The sequence below is a fragment of the Daldinia decipiens genome, assembly GCF_022478715.1.
Source record: "Daldinia decipiens strain CBS 113046 unplaced genomic scaffold F4813scaffold_17, whole genome shotgun sequence".
NCBI classification, from domain to species: domain Eukaryota; kingdom Fungi; phylum Ascomycota; class Sordariomycetes; order Xylariales; family Hypoxylaceae; genus Daldinia; species Daldinia decipiens.
Window position 1 is genome coordinate 734,273 of NW_026054560.1, and position 23,742 is coordinate 758,014.

General features: G+C 41.8%; 3 protein-coding genes across 3 annotated transcripts; 1 reads left to right on the forward strand and 2 right to left on the reverse strand.

Moving 5' to 3' along the window:
- Positions 1-1,539: 1,539 nt before the first annotated feature.
- On the reverse strand, positions 1,540-3,631 carry F4813DRAFT_360482 (uncharacterized protein). The gene has a single exon (XM_049243423.1). The coding sequence runs from the start codon at positions 3,405-3,407 to the stop codon at positions 2,274-2,276; it is 1,134 nt and encodes a 377-aa protein (XP_049099536.1). The 5' UTR covers positions 3,408-3,631; the 3' UTR covers positions 1,540-2,273.
- Positions 3,632-15,151: 11,520 nt separating this feature from the next.
- F4813DRAFT_389754 (HAD-like protein) lies at positions 15,152-16,150 on the reverse strand (the record flags this gene model as incomplete). Its single annotated transcript, XM_049246893.1, has 3 exons — positions 15,152-15,672; positions 15,868-15,977; positions 16,044-16,150. 3 exons carry the CDS (start codon positions 16,148-16,150, stop codon positions 15,152-15,154), a joined length of 738 nt encoding a protein of 245 aa, XP_049099537.1.
- Positions 16,151-16,469: 319 nt separating this feature from the next.
- F4813DRAFT_360492 (P-loop containing nucleoside triphosphate hydrolase protein) lies at positions 16,470-18,807 on the forward strand. Its single transcript, XM_049243424.1, has 2 exons — positions 16,470-16,694; positions 16,761-18,807. Exons 1-2 carry the CDS (start codon positions 16,667-16,669, stop codon positions 18,365-18,367), a joined length of 1,635 nt encoding a protein of 544 aa, XP_049099538.1. The 5' UTR covers positions 16,470-16,666; the 3' UTR covers positions 18,368-18,807.
- The last annotated feature ends 4,935 nt before the right edge of the window (positions 18,808-23,742 follow it).

Consider the following 23,742-nt stretch of genomic DNA (forward strand, 5'->3'; position numbering starts at 1 on the left):
ATTCACATGAGCTTAAGCCAACTCTTAAATAAATATAATTTCACTCATCATGAGAAGCGAGGTTTTGCATTTCACACCAAATTTTGTCAACTATTGTTAACTTGTAAACATCGTCAACTTTTGCCACAACAGGCTTCAATAAATCTGAAACATGCTTTATCCACAGACTAAAATAGAACCCCTTAAACTTACAAAATTCAAGTTTGTTTACCGTTTCGATTCATATTTCAAACAGTAAAACACAAAGCATCCCGATCGAAGTATCTACAAGTACTCGGCACAACAACAAATGTAGTTACTTAAGAAAGGCGGCGTCGCCGTTTCAATAGTTCAATCCTCCAACATCAATAACTATGACTTATACCTCTCACACAGTAATCATGAGGTAGTTTCATCCTTCTCTCGTGATCTTATGCGTACATTTAACCTCCCTCACACTCGTAGTCTGACGAGCCCACGATGACAATGACACCCAAGTATGAAATATTGAAGTCCATGGCATGACGAAGCATTAGTGTTCATTTCAATTTGGCACTGTAGGCCATGAATGGCTAATCTCATATGCAAATGCAAGGCTGCCGGCAGTCCAATCCGCCGCATTAGACGCGACCACAGTACGAGCTCGAAAGGAACCGCCCTACAAGTCCACCGTAGCACGGCTAGGTGTCATCCAGGACGACCGCGGGGTCTGCAAAACCTGTAGCATCGATCGCCCCAAACGGCGTCGTTTCTTTAACATGCGGTGTGATTCGAGGCGTGTGCTGCATGCGCAACCACAAGCGCTGTCCAGACGAACAAGCGGGGACCGTTGTATGTATGTAATGCCATTACAAAATTGCCTTTCGACCGAACCCTACCTCACCTCACCTGTCTAGCCCAAGGTGAGCGAGCCGTTGATTTAGGTGTGTGTGGGAGAGAGGCAAAAAACAAAAAGAGGCTATCGTAATATCATCATCCCATATTTAAGTCATCATCGCCGTTCAGATCTCTCGTCATCTCGGGGTTCAAGTTACACTACGCCCACCCAAGCGCACGCGCGGTGTCCCAAAAGGATCTACCCAACTTACTAACACTAACTTAGATGGGTGAAGTTAGGGTTAGCTGGAAATGGTCATCCGGCAGTTGGATGCGAGACAAGCTGGAGAAGGGTTACGCTCGACGGGCTGAAAGGGGGCATGATCGGCAATATAGGATTGAGTCTGATGTAAGTTCGGTATTTCGCAATAGTTATTCAGGTTAGGCGCCAGTAAGCCCATATACTAAGGGCGCATATAGCCAGCGGGAGGCTTAATAGGTATAGTTACCACTGTGGCGGGACCAATGGGGGTTTGTCGTCATTCGACTATTTCTAGTTTGGCGGTTATAAGATGCAAGTCTAAGTCAAGGGTTCTTGTCAGCACTTTACTCTCCTGATGAATCACAGCCACATTTAGATATCGATCTGGGATATACTATGTAGTTAGCGGTGGAATTTGCTAAGCCAGTTGGAAAAGACACATCACGATTGAGAGCGACGGTGAGGGTTGTGATGAAAGAAGCATTCAAGGCTCTAAATCATCCCAAGCTTATATTTTCTGCTCGTTTGTAGGTAAATATAATGTAAATAGCCGGCTGTCCCACTCTCCTATCGCCCCTTTTTGAGAAGTATTCGAAATAAGCAGTAGCCCTCAGCAATGATTTCCTCTCCGCCATATATATATAGCAACAATAAGTAGTATCTAGACAACAGCCCCCATCGTACGCCAGCTCGCGACGGTATCCCACATCGCCTTGCTCCCGGTAAATCATTGCTCCTCGAGACGCCCCGTGAAATTAAAAATCCTAATAGGGTATTGTCTACCTACGCGTTGATCAAGACCCATCTTGGGTATGTCAGTCAAGCGAAAGACGAACAGTAATCCGGACCGTCTCTCCTTCTCCTCTCCGGTCTGTTCCCCTTCCCACCCCGGGGTATCAGTTGTATTGCCAAATCCAAGCCCAACGCATTAACCGTGGTCATTACATTAAAAAAAGAAACTGTTTGGAGTACACCGTTTGGAAGTTCTACTAGTAGAACCTCATTGCCTATAAGGATAAATGCAAATGCTGATAATTTGACAACTAGACGAGTGACGTAGAACATTGGTGGTACACAGGACCTCTGTCGTACGAGGTTGGTCACTGAAGTTTGGCTCGGTGAGTGAAGCTCCAAGACGCTTGGAACTCCATCGGGTATAAAGGTGTTAGGTAATGTTGGTGAATTCTAGTATAGTTGATTCGGTATGAAAAACAATTCACTTCTCCTGATGACTAGTATAGTCTTGAGGTGTCATGTTCTGAGTGAACTGGATTAACCTTGACCTAGACTGGTTGGGAGAAGCCTTTGAGTTGACGGATTCATTAGCATCCCAGTCAAACTGCGTGTTCCCTGCCGCATGCTGAGCGTATGCATTCTGCTCTTGTATAGAACCCATCATATTCGGATACATGGGGGTCGCGGGGGGACCATCGCTCAGCTCGGCGTAGCAAGGAACATTATGTATGTTAAGGTCGGGAAACTCGGTCTCAAAAGGCGTGAAAATTGGCTGGTCGGAGGGGAAGTTCATGCCGTGATTGAATATATTACCGTGATAGTTCTGATTGCCGAATTGAGCTAATACGCCTGGAGTGTCTGGTGGGGTCTTGAGGTTAGACTCGCTGACAGGAAGGTTGTTACCCAATGCGTACTGGTACTCGGGGCGTCGGGTTTCCCGAATTTCGTGCTTGTCAACAACAGCAGGAGTCATCGGAGTTGGAGGAGCGGCCCCGGGAAACATCGAAGATACCGATATTACTGGAGAACGACTCTGGAATTGCATTATTAAGGCCTCGGCATTACGGTTTACGAACAAGGGTGAACGTGATCCTGAACTGGGCTTCTGAATTCTCCCATGGTTGCCAGTGCCAGAAGCGATCCGTCGTATTGCTGAGCCAGGGCTCGAAGGATCTAGTTGCATTTTAGGCGTATAGCCAAGATTGTACGAGCGGCTTCTGAGCGAAGAAGTTTGCAGAGTTGCTGGCCGAGGGATGTTTCGGCGGGAAGCAATATTAGCGGGAGGCGGGGGCGACTTGAAAGAGTCGGTAGGAGTTGGTATTCCTTGAGGCATTAACGGAGAAGTGCGTCTCTCACTCATAGGTATGCTTTCATCGTAGTCCCGTAACGATTCCATGGCATTGCTGGCTAGTCCGGGTGTGGTGAAGATTGGCTGCGATTGGGTAAATGGTGTTACAGTTGGGGTTAAGTCTGCTTCTAGCATTGCAGGATACTGTTGACCAGAGTGCTCAGCACTAGCACATTGCTCATTAGGCGACGGCAGGCTATTAGCCAAGCTTGTAAGTTGCTCACTTCGGCCAGAATACTCGACGTTGCAAGCAGTAAAGTCTGTCATGGGTGAGGAATGATGGTAGTTTTGAGGGGGATTGGTATGAGTGAAACCGGCCACATCAGAATGCGAAAAATCGAATGGTAGTGGAGACTGGAAGCTACCAGGGGTATTGCCTTGAAGGCTGACAGATGGATCCTGTCCAGAAGGCGAATCGATAGTGTCGGGTGAGCCATCTTCAGTGTCGGAGTCGTCGGAGTCGTCTTCAATCTTCAGAGAAATCGAGTTGGCGTCAGGGAAAAGCGCGGAAGATGGTTGTACACGCTGTCGGGCACTGTCGCCTGTCTGGTCTGATGAGCTGCGTTGTGGGCTTGCATCGGGCGAGTCTGGCTCGGAGCTAGCCTTCTCTTTCGCTCTTTGCTCCTCATACTCTTGCTGCTTTCTCTCTTGCTTTGCCTTAGCACGCCTGTTTTGAAACCAATTCTACCAGTACCAATTAGTAATATGAACCAGAAGACGTAGCGATATATCAAATACATTAATTCTTGGTCTCTCCAAACCAAGTGAATCGGCCAGTTGCGCCTTAACCGAGCTTGAAGGCTTAGAGTTTTCTCTGAATACCTTCTCGAGTTTCTCGACCTCTTCTTTAGATAACCGTGGCTTGGATTCCGCTTTAGGATCAGCCAATACACCTCGATCGGCGATGAGATGGTTCCGAGGCGGTTGGTAGCCATACATATACTGAAACCCAGGGTAGCCAGTATTATGGTATGGGTTATCGTTATATTGCATAGTGTTTCCCTGGGGGAAGCTATAGACCGGATGAAATTCCGGATGAGCGTGATAATGCATTTTATATCTGTCTTGGGTAGTCACCGGATAGCCAGACTGGGCTTAGTAATTAAACATGTGAAAATAATCGAAACTGAAGGAAAGTAGTTCGGATCTGTTGTCGATTCTAACTCTGCTGATTATGAAAAGTTGCAGTCGCAATATTAGACGTAAGGTCGCTGCCCTGTGAAAGGGAGGTAATGATATAGATATATATACTATGAGGCCTTGCCAAAAGTTGAATTTTTGTCTATAAGGAATGACTGGGGGTTAGATATCTGGACTGAGCGGTCCAAAAGATTGTTGGTGAACGGACGTGGTGGTGGTAAACTGATCCCAAGCACAACAGATAACCAGCTAGGACGACGGGGCTGAGGCGGTATAAGAGCAAACAAGAGGCCAGATGGTAGAGGACGGTAACCAAGTCAGAGTGAGACAAAGCTCACCTTGAACCCCCGAGTTCTCTTGAGACTAGAGACAAGCTGGGTCGGGATGGAACAAAAAACAACACAGAAGAGCTAGAGAGCGGGAAGGGAGAGAGGGGGGTGGGCGTGTAGTGAAGTAGTTGTAGTAGTAGGCTGTGGGTCTTCCTGGACCTTGCACGACCAGCGAACCGGGAGGTGTGTAGGTACTTCCGCGGTACTACCACGAAATTGGGTGGAGGTGAGCGAGGATTCGACAAGAGGCGGGTGACACTGGTCGGCGACAGGGTACCTGAATGTACATCTGGAACTTCCCTGGTACCTACTTACATCCACTTTAACTCGAATTGTTGTTTATTCATCAGATCTGGTGTTTAGTGCCTACCCGTACCGCAGGCATGGAGCCTTTTCTCGTGAGCAAAGCAGGGTTAGACCTCAAGCGCTGACTTGGCCGGCGGGCCTAGGCTGTTTGGTGTCATTGGGGCCAAACCATGCCACCACCACCACCAGCTCATAAGTCAAGCGTTTCTCGCGACCGTCAGACCCCGAGGGTATGCTCTGGGACGCGCCAGAGGAAAGCCAGAGTGGACGAAGGGCTGGGTAGGAGGAGGGCCACAGCTGCGCATACATACATACATACATACATACATATACACATACATACGTTAGGTACCTAGTTAGCTAGCTCATTGCTGCGCGTCACTGGGGCCAATGGGGAAGTGAGTCGGTACGAATTACATCGATCGCACATACAGATTACATAGGAGGGACGCGGGCAAAGACGAAGGTCCCCTCCCCGATCTTGTTCCCAGCTATCCAGCTACGTGATCCCTACCTAGGAACCTAGGAGAAAGTGAGGGTTAGGCAACGTGTGGTGGGAGGGAGAACCAGCGAAGACTTGTTATCAGATGTCCACAGTACAATGTGTCGTGCTCAGCTTGGGTATGTGCAATGTACATACTAATACCCATTGGAGTATTTGAGATCCCACCACGCTACCTAAGACGAGCCCAAGCAGGCTAGCCCCTGTCTTGGCTTCCCTGCTTCTACATACATAGATATGGACAGGACATCTTAGTTACAAAAGCCAGGGGGGGGGCCGTAAATATCATGATGGAAGCGTATGAGATGCCCTGAACAAGGAGATTCAAACGTTCAAGCCTTACTTGAAAATGCGGGGAGAAGGGAAGCAGTTAAGCTAAAGCAGGTACCAAGTTTTAAAGAGAAACTATTATGCCCCCTCAAGATCAAGGGCGAAAACGTAGACTAAGCAAACTATAGGGACGAGACTAGATGAGGAGTTGCTCAGAGAGAAAGGGATGGCTGAATTTAGGAGTTTGGGATTTTGGGATTTTTTTTTGCCCTAGTTGCGTAAAATCCTAAAAGGGGCAGAAGGCTTTTGCTGCTCGTTGTTGGCTATGGCTAAGCTAAGCTAAAGCAATTCAACCTTTTCTATATTTTCAACATTTAGCGGAATATCACAGTGCGATTTAATATTGTAACGATGTCGGAGTCTTGGCATCCCGTCCAACCTAGCCCTGTATAAGTGTAATTGTTGTAACTGTAATTGTAATTGAAATTGTCATGTGAGGTCCGTTTTGTCTTCCGTTGGCGCCGTTGTTAATCTTACGATGATGATGACAACGGTAGAAAATAATCATGTTTACTAAATGTAGGTACATATGTATTCAATTGAATCATGGGTATCAAGACGGTCTCTACGTCATCTAAGATATCTATCTCTAAGATATAGTTATGTTTATTCCCGAACTCAGACCACGATTGCGGACTTGCTGTCGCTTATTACTGACACGCAGTCAGATATAATTAGGTAGGTACGTAGCAGGGGAATAACTTAGGTTAGATATCTTTTTAATATCCTACGATGCAAGCGATTTTCTGTGGCTGAATAAACTTCGCATATCCTCGACGCTGCGATAATATTGGTAAAGAAATGTCAGGTACCTATTTCTATTAAAAGTGTCACTCTGAGAGAACGGTGTCAACTGACTTAGATGTCTAAGACCTTGGCGAATTAGTAATTTACAGCAGGGAAACATAATTCATAATTGTTACTATTTGAGGTAATCTTAAGTCGTCCACCCTCCTTAGCATTAAGGAGGTAGTAATAAGCATAATACTATAGTACCGTATCCATAATTCAATGATGACTGTATTAATCCAAGCCGACAATGCTGTTGAAGACAGTAACCGAAAAGAAAAGTAGATGTAAACGCTTAGTTACGAGCTAATATAGTAACTGTGTAGTAGTTATCTCATACATCATCGTGTTGTTGGTGTTCATTTTTCCTTTCCCCATCATTTTTTCTTTTTCTTTTTTTCCAATTTTTTTCCCAGCAGTTCCTGGATGTGCTCACCTTTACTGTGGGGACTTGCCCGGATTCGCTCAAAAACCCCTGAGACCTTGACAGGAGCTCTAGCCAAAAAGGAAATCTCTTGAGTCAAGTCTCGAATAAGCCTTTCCAAAACGGGACATAGTGCCCACCCGTCCCAAAGTTGTAGTTTTAAGGTACCCATAGAATGGGCATCCATGATCACTGATGGGCAGCATGGTATCCCCGGATCTAGGTACCAAGGTACTTCTCATTGACAAGCAGCGGTCACAACCTTGAAACTTATTTTTTCTTTCTCCCTTTTCGCTTACTCTAATTGATCTGCACTCACTTAATAGACCCCCAATCTACCAGGTTACCATCAGCCCTGACAGACCTCGGGGCTTATTACTTCACCTACCGAGCTTGACGCCAATATATCCGAATCATAGGTGAACTGATATTTTTCCCTGAGTGTAAAGATGGCGCCAGCGCTTTGATCAAATAGAGATCACGGGATACCTCTACATAGTCTCGCGCCTCATGATGTCTTCGATCTCTCTTGGGGAGCTTCAAGTAAAATAAATGCGGCGTTATTCGCCGACTCTAACCACCTCGGTACTTTCAGATTTGAGAGGCTAGTACTTACCTAATACGACATTAGTGATATTTTCATCCCTCTCATTAGAAGTTAGACATCAAGACTTGTTACCGACTTCGTCCTCAAGCAACAAGATGTCCGCTGCTAAGAACTCTACCCTCTTTTCTGCTAGTTAATCAAGCCTTCCGGCCGCATTCGGCCTCGCAATTTCGAAAGGTCACTAGCCGGGTCTCTCTACTGCACCTCTATCATGCACGTTTAGCATCGGCGCAAATGTCATCTTGTCGATGTCCGTGTTCCCGCGCAACGAAAAAGAAAGGATGTCAGTGTTTGACAAGTACCTGACTAAATATCGTAGGCAACCCATGATAGGGCGCCCGATCCCACCATGATGCAGAGTGATTCAACCTAGCAGAGAGCAAGTTTCGCTCACATGAGGACTTACTTCGGTTTCGAGCTTACCGGAGATGCTTTTCAGGCGCATTGTAGCTTGGCTATTCCCGCTTCGTAACTAGACATTCGCACCTCGCAGGCTAGAGTTACATTACTTAGAGCTAGGCTCTACTATTTCTGGACAGTTCACGATTACTAGATGTGCCTACCCGCTTTCTGCGATGTGAGCAAAAGCCGAAGCCGGATAGTGTGAGATGATTGGCTCCTGACTAGCAATTTGTCCTTCGGATCCTCACAAGGGCGTTCAGCATTATGGATCTAACGTAGTTTACACAGTATGGACATACATTCAACCTCATATCCAAATTCGAGGCCCAGCAGCTCGGTACCGATGGGAGATGGCAGTTTATGGCGTGATAAGCGGGATGAAAACATCCTGCGGTTCAGCTTAGAGTTAATCTACTGGATTTTTATCTGTTTATTTATTTTATATCCGTCTCCTTCGCCCTAGTCTACTCCTCAACGTCTTTTTCCCGCTGCCCTGCTTAGGTATGCTCGACTAAGAAGCACCGCCGTACCGAATAGATTAGGGCTACCTACATATGTGTACCTCTCCGAGGGGCGCCTAAAAAACCTATAAGGTGGTACCTATATATTTACTTTTGTAAAAAGATGCCTCTGTGCTGACCCCTTTGTCTTCTTTTGTATTGAATGCCAATATCTGCAATATCATTGGACTGTGTGTAGTAGTGGTTGTTAGAAATCAACAATGATGTTGCAATAACATTCCCCTTACTACCTACGTAAGGTCACACACTGTCGATTTTCTTAAGATGTGCAATATAGGGTCGGCCGGCTAGTTGGTACCACAGGGGATAAGAAGGGGGGAGTGGGGCTGGAAATTTGGGGTTTAACTTTACCGGGGTCGCATTAGTTCCCATAAGCAAAAATTGCCAAGCTGAGCCAGAAAGCTGGGACAGTAAGTGTGTACATACCGACATGGCTGGGTTTAATGTTCTCCAAAAAGGTGCAGAAGTATCACTGTTAAAAGGCGCCCGGCAACTACATGTATGCAGTTAGGTCCTTCCTGTAATACGCCCACCGGGTAGGTAGGAAGGGCCAGTCTCTATGCGAACAGAGTTTAACTAGCCTATCTTCCTGAAGGTAGGTAGGTAGTTAAGCAAACACTTACTTTAGGAACGTTTTCTTCTTCTTCTTTTACCTGTCTCGATTAAACAAAAAGAAACCAAAACGTCACTCGAAATCCATATCGTTCAATCATCGTCAATTGAGATTTTCATTCGCCGCCTTGGGGAATTAAACTACTAATTACTCATTATAACACTACATACGTGGTACGATATGAGGTACGCGAGCCCCCCAGGGAAATGATCACCAACTAGCCCAGATGTCCAAATGTCCGGATAACCTTTTCTCTTGGAAGTGGGACAAGTCCCTGATTCCCTCATTCCCTTGTAAGTCACCTGCCGATCCATTATCTCTAGCTCGAGCTACGATATAGTTAGCAATATAACGACAAGCTAGACGAAGATGTAAGACGAAGATGTCGGGCAAATCGGCACTTCTCCTTCGGATCAAAGAGATAGGAGCATTTCTCCATCAAAAAGATCGTCGTATATACATTACGTGAGAGGTAGCCTTACCTGTGCGAATGCTACCTACAAATGAGAGATATAGCACGCGGGATTAGATACCCTGGTCGATGTAGCTGTACCCTCGGCGCAGAACTCCGCCCGACTCTTCACATCGCCGACTTGCCTTCCCGGCAGCGAGGCTCTAGTCTAATGCCCCAGTTAGATACTCCCAGGCGCAGTGCATTTCGAAGGGGAGCGTCATTTCGCTGACTCAGTCACCCTGGAGTATCCGTCATCCTGCTTGATATCACATAGGTCCGTCAGTACTGTGTCCGTCCTCCAATCAAGGCTTGGACCCATCCACCCTCATATGGTATCAAACTTGGATGACTTGGCTGGCAACATTATGGTGCAGACGCCTTACATTGTGGCTTGTAACCTCAAATCGTTGCTTCTTATCTATTCTCCCCCCGATTATACGTAGAGCTGTTCTGGGTACTCTCAAAATTCGGCGCTTTTGCCATCCGGCAAGCTACCGGTATACATAGTGTTTACTTGTACTACGAAACCGTTACCCAATCAATTCTGGCGAGTTCCGGCAAGGCTCTTCCCGTATTTTGTACAATGTACAGAATCTAACTACCAAAGTAAGTGCCTAGCTTGAGCTATGATTGGACAAGCTAGGCATCTTGGCATCTTAGTAAAAGTTGATTGGGTAGCGTACGTCTCCGTTACGGTGGAACCTCAGCCATTGGAAAAGGAATTCCATCAGCTTTCTTAGGGGCGGGCGGCGCACTCGGCTAATTATCTAGCTCTCGTCTCCCTGCGCCGCGCATCAGCCATACGAATAGGACTCCATTCCCTACTCCAGCTCGCATCTAATCCCTCCTATGGGTGTATCGTAGGTGACAAGCAAATGTGGCAACCGGAGCTTAGAACTCAAAACTATCCTAGATATCCACGGATGTTACAAAATGCTACGCTACATCTCGCGTGTCGAACACGTTGATGCTAGGGGACTCTTTCCCCGGTTCTCCCGACCTGTTATCTTAGCGGATTTATCATCATCACTTCAGCAAAAAAAGGGCCTGGCCAGCTCTCTAGAGTTTAGCGGCGCCGGGGCGGCAGTCGTTCCTATCACGAGGCAGACCAGGCTAGCGTCTCGCCAGTTCACCGCGCGCTCCCGTAGGCGTTGGACGGCCGAGTTAATTTCGAGACCGCCGTCCTTCTATTACTTTCAAAAACAGAGACCTTGTTCGAAACATATAGAACCGGCAATGTGCGCGATGAGCAAGCGGAACATCTAGTTACCTTCTAACCTTGTTTCCCTCAGGTGTGACCACAGGCGCCATCTTGGCTTCTCGAACAATGTGACGCGGGCTTTCTGTCTCCTCGCTGAGAAGACTTCTAAGAGAGCATTCATCTAGACTTCCATTTTTTCAATGTCTCCCAACTCGGCGGTACGAACCATCTTCAGTTTCAGCGCCGACAGCCCCTCTCTTGTCCTTACGTCCAACACCAATGCCGCTATCTGCGAAAAAGAGAATATCGTAGGTGACAGCGGATTTCGTATTCATTTTGAGACGTGCATCCGTAACTTTAATAGAGATGCGGACGAACAACAGTGATCTAATGAACATATGAACCTTTGTGGCTTGCTCATCGCCGCCTCTCCTAAATCCAGGCCTTTGCTTGAGAGTACATCTACCGGTCATGACTGGCGATGTGTTCCGCTGCAGCGGCACCGCCGCGACTAATTATTACCATCAGATAGGTGTGTCCAATCGCCCCTAGCGGCCCGGAAGACAATACCTAGTAGCGATCCAGTAAATGATAATGTGGAGGATCACTGGCGCTTCTGCACGCAACGTAAATACGTACTCTGTGATTATCTACAGGGGTAGTTGGGGTCACAGCGGTATTACGATCCATATCCTGGCCCCGGCGGCCACGTGGAATCTCGCTTTGATGACAAGAGATCCCCTGGGACTTGAGCGGAATGGCTTGCGTCAATGCGAAGTACCTCCAAGTACCCGACCAGGGCAAGAAGCTGGGAAATCTCCAGGCTCATTTTACTTATCCCACTATCACGGCCGTAAGCCAAGGCTCTTGCAGACGCTTCATTAGGGCCTTTCATCATCCCGAATTATCATGAAAGACTGTATGATGCGATGCGATGCGATCCAGCTGACCTGTCGTCTTCCACAGGGCCTGCAGTAGGATACAATGTTTTCCCAACTCTGTCGATACGGCAACGTGGGGGCTCTAGGCAGCATATACTTGTCTTAACAATACAGCGTCGTCCCGTTCCGAAGAATGTGATGACATTTGAGCTGAGGTTGCGCGTGTCGAGAAATTACCAAACCGCCACCACCAGTCAATATCATAGCTCAGCTCCGCTTTAGCCGCCTACATGAAAAGCGTGGGGTTTCTTACCTGACGGGTCCGAGCACGAGGCCGCAGCAACCGTAGGCTCTTGTTGTGATCAACTCCAAGCATCGTTGAATTATGGTACGCGCCGATCTCTTATTGCGACCGCATCTACATACGCAACGCAACGCAACCGTTATACTCTAGCGGTGTGCACACACATACGTAAGTAAAGCTGGAATACATATCTACGTCCTAACCTAGTAGACTCGATTTACAAGTTCTCGCTCGGAACGACGAATCGGCCATCGATCAGTCCGACAACGGGAACTAGTGAGCTGCTTTAGTTGTTTCAAGAAACGAAATGGACCAGCTTCCGGCCGTTTAACATGACAACCGATCCCCCCAAAGGCCCAAGGGGATCATTGACGATTTGCTCATCTTCCAAGAAGCGCAACGCTTACGATTTCTTAGCTGGTAGGTTCGAAATGAAGCGGCGTCAAAGCCTCACGATAACTTAGACGCCAATGACTGGCGCCAGTTTGATAAGATATCATTTATGTCAGTCCCTTCTTAACAGGTCCACTTGGAAAGATACTGTTACACCTATGTGGTCAGCGTTTTCTTACCAACCCCCTTCTCACTAATGCAAAATCTTGCATCTTCATTTACTACCTTTTAAAATTATTTTCATAACTACTTTTATTAGCATCTCGTTCCTGCAGTAGGGTAATTGGCTTTGTGTCACGACCGGTGGCTTAAGCTTTTACTGAGGAAAAACATCCTTGTTCATTTAAGAAGTAGTTACTTTTTGAATTGCAACGTCGTGGAAAAGGGTATCCTATCTTTAATCATGTATCATGGCGATTTATCATTTTGAGCAACTACGTACCCTAACCCCCTGGAGGAAACCGTGTACTAGCCATTCCTCTTCCGCAAAAGCTTGGCTCTTGCGGGAAGTTCCAGTTTCCCTTTGTTACCTTTAGTGGTCGTTTAGTTTAGGATACGCTCGGAATTAGGCCGCTATCCTACTTTTTCGTGCTGTAAAGATGATGGTGAAGGCAACCAATTACCAGCGACGCTACCTATCTAATCCGTACCGTCTTTCTACCTCATCATCGCCCCCGCCCGCCTTGACTTGAGAGCCGATCTTTGCCCCGGGGTCTAGATCATGCATAGGTCACGCATTCGCCAGCTACTACGTCGGGCTTCCGCCAATTGCCATGGTTACTCAGGTCGGCGACCAGACAATTTGACAACTGCGAAGATCCTTTCTTGGCAGTCTGCAGCCGACGACGCTGTGCTCACACAGCCCCAAGGGAAAATGCTGCATGTCTTGGAGATCGTTCATCCGAACAATGCTGCGAGAACCCGAAGTTCTTCGAAAGTCTTCGTATGTGACATACGGTATGTCATGGAAACGGGCCCTTGCAGTCACTCCTCCCAGTAAGGCTATCGCGAACTATAGGTAGGGGGCAGATATGCCGCCGTCCACCTCGTAGACCTCGTTACTCATAGATAACCGGGCCGGCATACTGTTTAACGGCGCGCAAAGTTTAGCCCAAATCCATGGCCATGGGATGGTGCCCCTTTACACGAAAGCTCGTGATCCCGCGGTGTACAAATTATGTTTCTTTAGAACCGCATAATTGCCATCCCAATTCATAAGTAACCGAGACTCATGGTAAGCCACTATTACCATATTCAGCTCCATAGCTTCTATGGCTATGCCTTTCTGAGGTGAGAGGCCATGAAGCAGATACGCGTATGGTTTCGGGTCATAACAAGGTTTAAGAGGGTAGCAAAGCTCGGGGGGGCGGACGCAAAGGAAATTCCGCCTGTCGGGTTTTGTTTATTCTTTGCATAGCTAAGAGATGTCCAGTCCGTTACGTGGCAGGCCAGTTCCACTGGGCCCTCACTGCTGGGCCTCCGTCTTGCCCAACGGCGGACGCCATGGGCGGTTCCCCATCACCCCCAGTATGATCGCGTTGGACCTGGCTATGTCTTTTATCAGAATGATCGACAGTACCTAGGCGGCCCGAGTCGGCATTTAGAAGCCAGTATACCGAGAAAGGGCATCGTGCAATAGCGCCTTCGAGACTGCTTTCCTGCAAGTGCTTCCTTAGTGGCAGACGCAGACGTATACCTATGTTCTATATGTGTAAGGGAGAAAAAGAATACATCTCTCGCAACGGTTCCGTCATCGCAATCTTCCTCCCCACAAACTCGTCCCGTGATCGTAACCCCTGTGCAAGATCGATGTCTAACAGCAGCACAACCGGCAGAGTAGTTTAATGAGGTGCGCTAGATGTAGACGGAGATCGGTCACACTGGTTCTACGGGGTATGTCTCGCATCGTTTCCGAGTTGTGACGGGTATATGCTCGTCATTGACTCTTTTTTTTCCGTGGAGAGACACGGTACAGAATCGGAAATGCCCCCAGCAACACCACAACCCCAAGCCTAGAAGTGTGTATTCATTCTTCTTTTCTCCGCCACGACCCATTTAGTATCGTTCGTATCGTAGACATAAGCGTTGTGCAGGGCAGCCTCATTTTCTATCTCGACAAGCCCTAATAAAGTACAGACCAGGTACAGTGGACATCTCGAGCGGGGAGTGGATAAAAGAGACCTGCGAAGTTCCGATAGTTCTGGTGATCGTCATTAATGCATTTAAGGCGCCAAGACCGGGGGTAGATGCGCCTATGTAGGGGCGTTTTTCTTTTCATATCACTTGTTATCTATGTCTCTATCTAATAGCCTTGTAGTTACTAGCTCTTGCGTCTTTTCCCTTTCTTTCCTTTATTTTCTTTTCCCCTTCTCTTTCGAGTGACGTAACCCCCCAGCAAATTAGCCACAGAGACACGAAAATTGGTCGCCAACCAGTCAAGAGGTCAGATCAAGATTGTTTATATAATTAGACCCGTTAAATCTATTATAATTTCGGCCAAATAGGCTCTCTATGATCTATCATAGTCGACCCCTATTTTGTCTTCCCGTGGAGGCTCGCTCTGGAAGTTACCCGGCCCGCTTTATGAAGCCCGATATCCCAGTCTATATGCCGAACGGAAGAGGTATATATGAATAGAAAATGCCAAGCTTGTAACTACATTGTAAAGAAATAGCCCTCCATCAATATTGAAATGTCTTGGCACGCTGTGACCTTGACGGTGTATCCGGTCCGGTCACTTAGGTTGCTGCTGCAACTGCTAAGACTCTGGAAATTGCGGCATTGTAATGTCTTTGAATTATCGGTTCTTCATCCATCAGTTCCCATTTGAAACAGATGCGGGTAGAACAGCCAAGGCATCTGAAATCTGTAGCGTCACAGAGCCGTCTTTCTCGCTTCGGACCATTTTGACGGACTGCAGATCTCGGACAATCCAATCGGGTTCGGCGGCAAGCACCTGTTCGGTCGTATGGCTCGTAACCAAGCCCAACACTTTACACCCTGCGGCCTTGCCAGACCTGATACCAGCAGGACTATCTTCCAAGACGAGGATATCAGGACTATCATCAGAACCGAGCCCGAGCTTCTCTCGCCCCAGATCGTAGCATGCCGGGTCGGGCTTCCCGTTAGCGACGGACTCAGCTGTGACCAAGTTCGTTGGATGCGGCAGCTTCAACACGTCGAGCCAGCCCGTTACCAACGGCATGGTGCCCGAGGTCACGATGGCCCAGCGCGCAGACGCAGCGATCAAGGCGTCGAGGAGGGCTCTCGCGCCTGGAATCTCGACGGCGTCTGCGCCGTGCAATTTCGGGAGCAAGCCCTCCATATGTCTCACATCTAACCATATGGATTAGTTGGTGAACTCAGGGGGTAGACGTAGGTACTGTCGCGAAGTAAAACATATTTAAGGGGGGCGAGAAGTAAGGCCGCAAGGGGTAGCGTAAAAGGAGATCAGGGGGAAAGAGCGAAAGGGAGAAGCGATTCAACTATTCCGACTCCATTGGAACTCATATATGTATAGCGTGGACTCACATTCCCAGTTGGCCTTGTCCGGACTAAGCACCTTGAGCATGTCTATGCTCCGACGGCCGTGAGACGTCTGCAAGATGACCTCCGGATCTACACCGATTTCATTTCCGACCCTGCCCCTGACTTAGGGCCGATTCTCAAATCCCTTTTTCTTGTCTGCGGAGGGGGGGGGGACTTACGTTTGCCAGTGCTTGACGACTGCGGCTGTCGAATCAATGATTGTGCCGTCCATGTCGAAGAGTAGCCCCTTGAAAGAGACCTCAAATGCGGGCGTTGTGTAGTCCATTATGACTATATGATGATACGGTACACAAGAGAGCGCGAAATAAGTGTCTATTCTAAAGCAAGAATGAGATAAATAAGCCGGAGCTAAAACGGTAGTAATATAATAGGTTGCTGTCATCAGCTACCGAAGTATGCGTTTCTTTGTAAAAGATATGAAATTGGCTTTCCGCCGACAAGCGACTTATATGTTAAAATCAAATCGGGATAGGCGAGGCCGAGTTAGGAAACTCCGCACTGGCGGTTCCATTACATTAGGCAGTACCGTAATCCCGCGAAATTGAAGCCATCGTGAGGCCTAAACACCGTTAAAAAGTTCTAGTTTTAAGGGACTTTCAATGGAGATGTTCTTATCGGTAAGCGGGGTCAGCGAATTGGCTTGCCTGGTGGGGGTTCTTCCCGGGCGGTGGCTGGCGGCAGACGCTTATCTCATTTTTTCTGCACCAGATTTCTAAACTTTTTATGCTGATAACCCTCGAAGTACAATTCATATACAATTGCCAGGCACAGCAAGTTGAAAATGGCCAATCATATTACGAAACCAAAGAGTATGTTTAATCAATTTCCAATTGAAATTTCATTGTGAGTAGTGCATCAATTGACTCATTGTGCAGAGGCCAAGTCCAAACGGACTCCCGTCCGTCTACGGCATAAGATCGAGAAGGCCTCGGCCGCAAAGCAGCGCAAAGCCAGAAAAGAAGCCAAGAAGAACCCCCAATGGACGTCCAAGCTGAAAAAGGACCCGGGTATCCCCAACCTGTTCCCCTACAAGGAGAAGATCCTACATGAGATTGAAGAGGGTCGACGGAGGAAACAAGAGGAACAACAACGTCGGAGGGAGCTAGCTAAGGCTGTAAAGACCGGTTCTACGAACGAACCTGAGATGGACGAGGATGCTATGGACGGCGCTGAGGATGGAGACTTCGACGGATTTTCTGAAGACCATGATAATACGATGGACGAGGATGATGTAGATGATTCCTCAGATCCTATGGCAGCACTTATTGCGAGCGCCAGAGCTGCCGCTGAGAAGTATGATCGCGAACTCCAAAGTGGGGACGATATAGACGAAGGCGAGTCATCAGATGGCGATTTCGAAAATGGAAGCGCTGAAATGCACGCTCAATCCTCGTCGCGGAAAGCCCACGACAAGGTCTTCAAGCAAGTCGTAGACCAGGCCGATGTCGTCCTCTACGTTCTAGATGCCAGAGACCCCGAAGGAACGAGGTCAAGAGAAGTTGAGCGCATGGTGATGGCCGCAGCAAGCGGTGGCAAGAGGTTAATTCTCATTCTCAACAAGATCGACTTAATCCCGCCGCATGTCCTCAAGGACTGGCTCACGTACTTGCGGAGATATTTCCCTACACTTCCACTACGCGCTTCTAGCTCCGCGCCTAATGCGCATACCTTCAACCACCGCGATCTCACCGTCCAAAACACCTCATCCACGCTCCTCAAGTCCCTAAAATCCTTCGCTGCTACTAAGCAACTCAAGCGCGCCGTGTCAGTCGGTGTTATCGGCTACCCTAACGTCGGCAAGTCTTCCGTCATCAATGCGCTACTCTCGCGACTTGGCGGCGGTCGCAGCGCAGCTGCTTGCCCCGCGGGCGCCGAAGCGGGTGTAACAACAAGCATCCGCGCAGTTAAGATCGACAGCAAGCTCACGCTTCTTGATTCCCCTGGAATTATATTCCCTTCTGCGTCGGCGCCGACAGGCGAGGCTCCATCAAAGAAAAGCGCCGTGGAGGCGCACGCTCACCTGGTTCTTCTCAACGCCATCCCACCAAAGCAGATTGACGACCCGATACCGGCTGTCACGCTGCTGCTTAGGAGACTAGCGGCGTCGCCGGAACTCCTCCAGAAACTTATGGATGTGTATGATATCCCACCGCTAATGACAGCTGCAGATGGAGACGCTACGACAGATTTCCTGGTCCAAGTCGCGCGGAAGCGTGGACGGCTTGGGCGCGGCGGAGTGCCGAATCTGACGGCGGCTGCTATGACGGTCGTGACAGACTGGCGTGATGGACGTATACAGGGATGGGTTGATGCGCCTGTGTTGCCGGTCGCGACGGAGATGCCGGCTACGACGGGGTCGTCGAGCGTGCCGACGGCTATGCCCGATCAGAAGGAGATTGTTACAGAGTGGGCGAAGGAGTTTAAGCTTGAGGGTCTGTGGGGCGATGATGGGGAGAAGGAGGGAGATAAGATGGAGCAGTGAGAGAGCTGTTTGTTCACGCTGAAGTTTAATGCCTTAAGAAAGAAGAGACTGGAGAGAAATATATGATACCGAATCCGGAATAGGGTTGAGAATTGAGGAGGGTGTGGGTGCGAATGCGCCGCGACTTACTTAGCCTAACTTGACTTATATTCAGGACTGGAGTTAGGGACTAGGAAAATAGGTTGCGCCTCGAGACGTTGCTTTGATAGTCTTGATCTGGTCTTTATTGGTTGGTAGATATCGGATAAGTATGATGAAGTGAATATTACCAAGTCCCGCGTATAATAGTGGTGTTCAGAGGCCTAGGATGGTGAAGTCGATGTTCTCTAAAGGCATTAGACTTTGGGGGTATCGCGAGGTAAAGCGAGGTAAAGCGAGGAGCATAGGAATAACTTAGTTATTTCGCAAAGCATTCTAACCCAACCTATGGAAGCTTGAGCTATACATACCGAAGGCCTCCTTCATCTTAACGTAAACACACTTTCACAATCCCCAACTACTACTAACCTAGGATATTATCATTTCACCAATGCTTAGTGCCACTGGCATGTTTTTATCAGGTAAATTAGTTGAGGTTGGTAAGGTCTTCATACTAGTAACGTAGCATTACTATCCCATCGTAGAGTGTAAGTTGATTGTATATAAGCTCAATCTGTTACTAACATATGCTGTGGATATAGTCATTATTAACAGTTTCACAGACCAATCAAAGTATACGCCTCTCTTATACTTTTGATCCATCGCCCTGGGTCAGACAGCAAGAGAATATCTCTTTTTACCCCTTATATATTATTCCCCTTATATATTATTTTGCCTTGCTGACGGTTGTGGTAAGTAGGAAAGGGCCTAAATACCTCTTGTGTTGTGTGCTGTAAAAGGTAATCGCGACAAGACTTGGCAGTGTTTGCTACTTGGACTTATAGTGTTTAAATCGTAATAAATAATAAATATCACTATTTATTAATAAGTTAGTTCTTTAGGTATGGATAGCATAGAGTCCAAAGAATGAGCAACATTTTGTAGTCTTCCCCAATCCACTTTACTCTTGAAAACTCAACGTGGATGAATTTCAACTTGGGGTCGGCATATCTAATTCATCAACATGGACTACAAATCCCCCCTAATTAATTGCGACATTGCTCTTCATCACTCTCATATAATTATCTCCCTTTGGGAATTTATATCCGGATCGAAAGTAGCCTCGTATTATTGGAATGCCCGGCTTAAGAAGTATTATTATTCATTCAGCTGTAGATACCATCTTATCTATGCCCACTCCATACATGTGAATCAGTAGTTCTCATCCTATTAGATCATCCAAAGTCCTACCCTTGACAATGCAGCATATATCTCCTCCTGACATGACTACGTCGACTATTAACCCATCGACTATAAGCTCCGAATTGTAACGAAGACGGGCTTTGAATAGCTGCCTGTCTGCGTTGCGTAGCACCTGGTCCCTCTCTAGTTCTCGGAACCAATGATAGTCCAATCGTAACTCCTGACGGGGGATGTTGTCTTTTCAAAGAGCTCTGCGTCTCTTACAGAATGTTTAAGGAACTGCTGTTCTTTATCAGCTTCATAGTTTCGGTATTGATAGAGGAGCCGGACTTCAATGAAGCAGTTGTGTCCCATAACAATAGCCCTGGGAGTGAATAGACATGGTCTAGTAAGTTAGTTACTTGGCGTAGACGGTATCTTCGGAGAGGGGAACCTCCCGCGGGGGCCGTGAGAAATGAGTTGTGGTATAATAATTTTTCCTATCTTTGGTCCTCCGAAAACGTATCCATATCATTTGCATAGCAGTTTGACATGTAAGAAAAAAGATTGTTTTTTTTTTAATTTATAAGAAATACAATTAAGTTAAGTTAATTTTTTATTAATAATTCATTGATGATTTTTTATAAAAAATAATAATATTTATATTATAATTTAAAATTTAAAATTTTATTATTATTAATATTTAATTATTAAATTTTTATTACGTTTATTTTACTTGAAACTTATATTTAAATATATTTTAAAAGAAATTTAATAAGATCACGTAATAATAATATTACATACGCAAAAATAATTTCTATAATTATAATAATAATAATTAATATAAAAAATATAATTATAAAAAATATTATTACAATAAATATAATTGTTAAAAATATAATAATAAAAAATATTACAATAATTATTATAATAATTATTATAAAAGTAATTTTTATAACTATAAAAATTATTATAATAAATTTAAAAGCGGATTAAGAAAATAATAATATTAGCGTTAATAAATTAAATAAGGTAATAATAACGATAAAAATTATTGAAAAAATAAAATATATTTTAAAGAAAATAAGTTAAATTATAAGATTAAATAAAAAAATTAAAATAATAAGATTATTTTTTATTAAAAAAATATTTAAATAGTAATAAATTAAATATAAATTTTTTTTATTTTTTTTATATAAATTGTAATAATAATAAAGATATAGTAAAAAGAACTTATAAAAAATATAATAAGTTATTTAATATTTAATTAAATTATTTTAAATATATATATATATATTAATAAATATATTTTATTTAAACTATTAAACTTAAACTTAAATAAATTTAAAATTATAAACTTATTAAATTTAAACGAATTTAAAGATATAAAAATAGATTATTTTAAGATAATAAAATTTAATGAAAATAAAAATATATCATTTAATATAATTAAAAAGAACAAAAATCCAAAAACTATTTTAAATAATAATAATAAATATAAAAATTATATTAATAATATATTTTTTAATTTTAAAATTATTGATATAAAATTTAAAAAGAATTTTTAAGTAAATATATTGAAAAAATATTCCTATTTTAAAATAAATATGATATATAATAATATATTATTTATTATATATGTAAATTTAAAAGCATTTAATAAAATAATTAATATTAATTAGTTTAAAATATTTGTTAAAGATTACGAAATATTTAAATTAAAATAATTATTAAAATTTGGTAAAATTATAAAAAAAATGGAAATAAAAAAAAGGTATAATTTATTATTAAAATGATTATAAAACCAAAATTTAACTTATAAAAATTAATTTATATATATATATTAAGGTATGGATATATAAATATAATTTAAAACCTAACTTATTATTAAATATAAAATTTTATATAAACTATAAAATGGTAATTAATTAACTAAAGAAAATGTTAATTATAAAAGTATATTTCGGAAAGAAATTTATTATAAACTATTTTAAAATATTAAAAAATTTATAACGAAAAGTAATTATTATTTATAAAATTATTATGCTAGTTGGAATAATAATAATAATACTTATTAAATTCGCTAACCTTTTAAAAAAAAGAAATTATAAATTTTAATTTATATACCCCGGAGTAATATATAATATATATATATTAAATATAATTAAAATAATAAGGAAATTATAATATCCCGGAAAACAAAAATAAAAACCATTAATAAAATAATAATAAATAAATTTATAATTATAATATAAAAAAAAGTAAATATTACTTAAGTTATATTTATAATAATTAATAATAATATTATAAATAATTTTTTAATTAAAAAATTTAACTTTAATAATAAAATAGTAAAAAGTTTATTATTTATTACTTTAACTATTGAAAAATTATAAAATATTATAAAAAAATTGAAAAATTGAAAAATATATTTAAAGTAGTTTTTAAAGACAAAGTATGTTATTATAATATGTTTTTATTATTTAATAAATAATTTATTAATATAGTAGAAAATTATTAATATTTTTAAAAATAAAAAAATAACTATTAAATTAATTAATAATTGGTAAAATAAATATAAAGTAAGATAAGTATATTTTTTTGGCGTGGAAGATTGAAAATTAATTAACGTAATATTTAATAAAATATATAATAAAAAATAATTTAAATAAATAAAAAAATTTATATTATTTAAATATTTATATTTTATTATATAAAAAATAGTTAATAGTAAATGAAAAGGTTATATGGTAATAGATTTATAATTATTAAATAAATATATATTGTTAAACGTATATTTAATATTTTAATAAGAAAAAATTGTTAATAAAATAAAATAATAATAATATTTTATCGTGGTTAATAATTTTGTTTTTTTTTATTAATTTCCTGTAATCGAATAATATAAAAACTAAATGATAATTATATTGTTTAAAAAATTTGAAGTTTTTAATGTAGTATTAATAAGATTTTACAATTCTAAATTATATATATATAAATTTATAAATTAAAAATTATAATTATATAAAAATTTTATTAATATTTATATTAATAATGTAATAATTTATAATTATACAATAAAATAATACGAAGAGTATTTAAGAAAAGTATTTTAATTATTTAAAAATATTAAATTTATATTTAATTTTAAGAAATTATTCCTAAAATAACTATTTATAAAATTATTAGGATTTATGATTAATAAATTAAAATAATTAAAAAATTAAAATATTTATTATATTAGTAAATTTAAAAATATATATAAGAATAACAAGATTTTTACAAAAATATATCTTTTAATACTTATAAAAAATCTAACTATTTTAATAATAAAAAATTATACTATTAAAATAAAATTGTAAAAATAAGAAAATTCCTATAATCTTAAACGTATAAAAAATATACTATAAAAATATTGTTTATCCTTGTATTTAATAAAATTAAAACGTTTAAAATCTTTTAAAAAAACTTATTAATCTTGATGAGATTACGTAATAAGACCACGATAACGATAATATAGATAAAATAGCTTAGCTTATTTCTTACTTTTATAAATTAAGAAGACTTTATTTTCTTTATTAATACTATTTTAACTTTTCTACTCATGATAATCCATAGTAAATCTTATTTTATTATACTATTAAAATATATTATAAATAATATTTTTTAAGATTGATATATTTAAATAATAAAGTTTTAATATATTTATATTTTACTTAAAACATAAAAAAAATAAAAAAAATATATTAATTTAAAATATTAACCTTATAATATTCCTATTTAAAATCTTTATAAAAATTAAAACCTAATATTAAATTATAAAATTAAAAATAATATACTTAATTTAAATATATTAATAATATTAAATATAATTTTAATTATATAAAAAATTAATTATTATATTAATTAATTATAAAATAATTTAAAATATTATTAAATAAATAATATTATAAATATTAAATATAAATAAAATAAATAATAAATTTATAATAATATTTATTTATTTATTATAATTTTAAAAATAATAAGAAAAAGAAAAAGAAAATAAAAATTATATTTGAAAATATTATAAAAGATTTTAAATATATAATTATAAAATTAACTATTAATAAAAT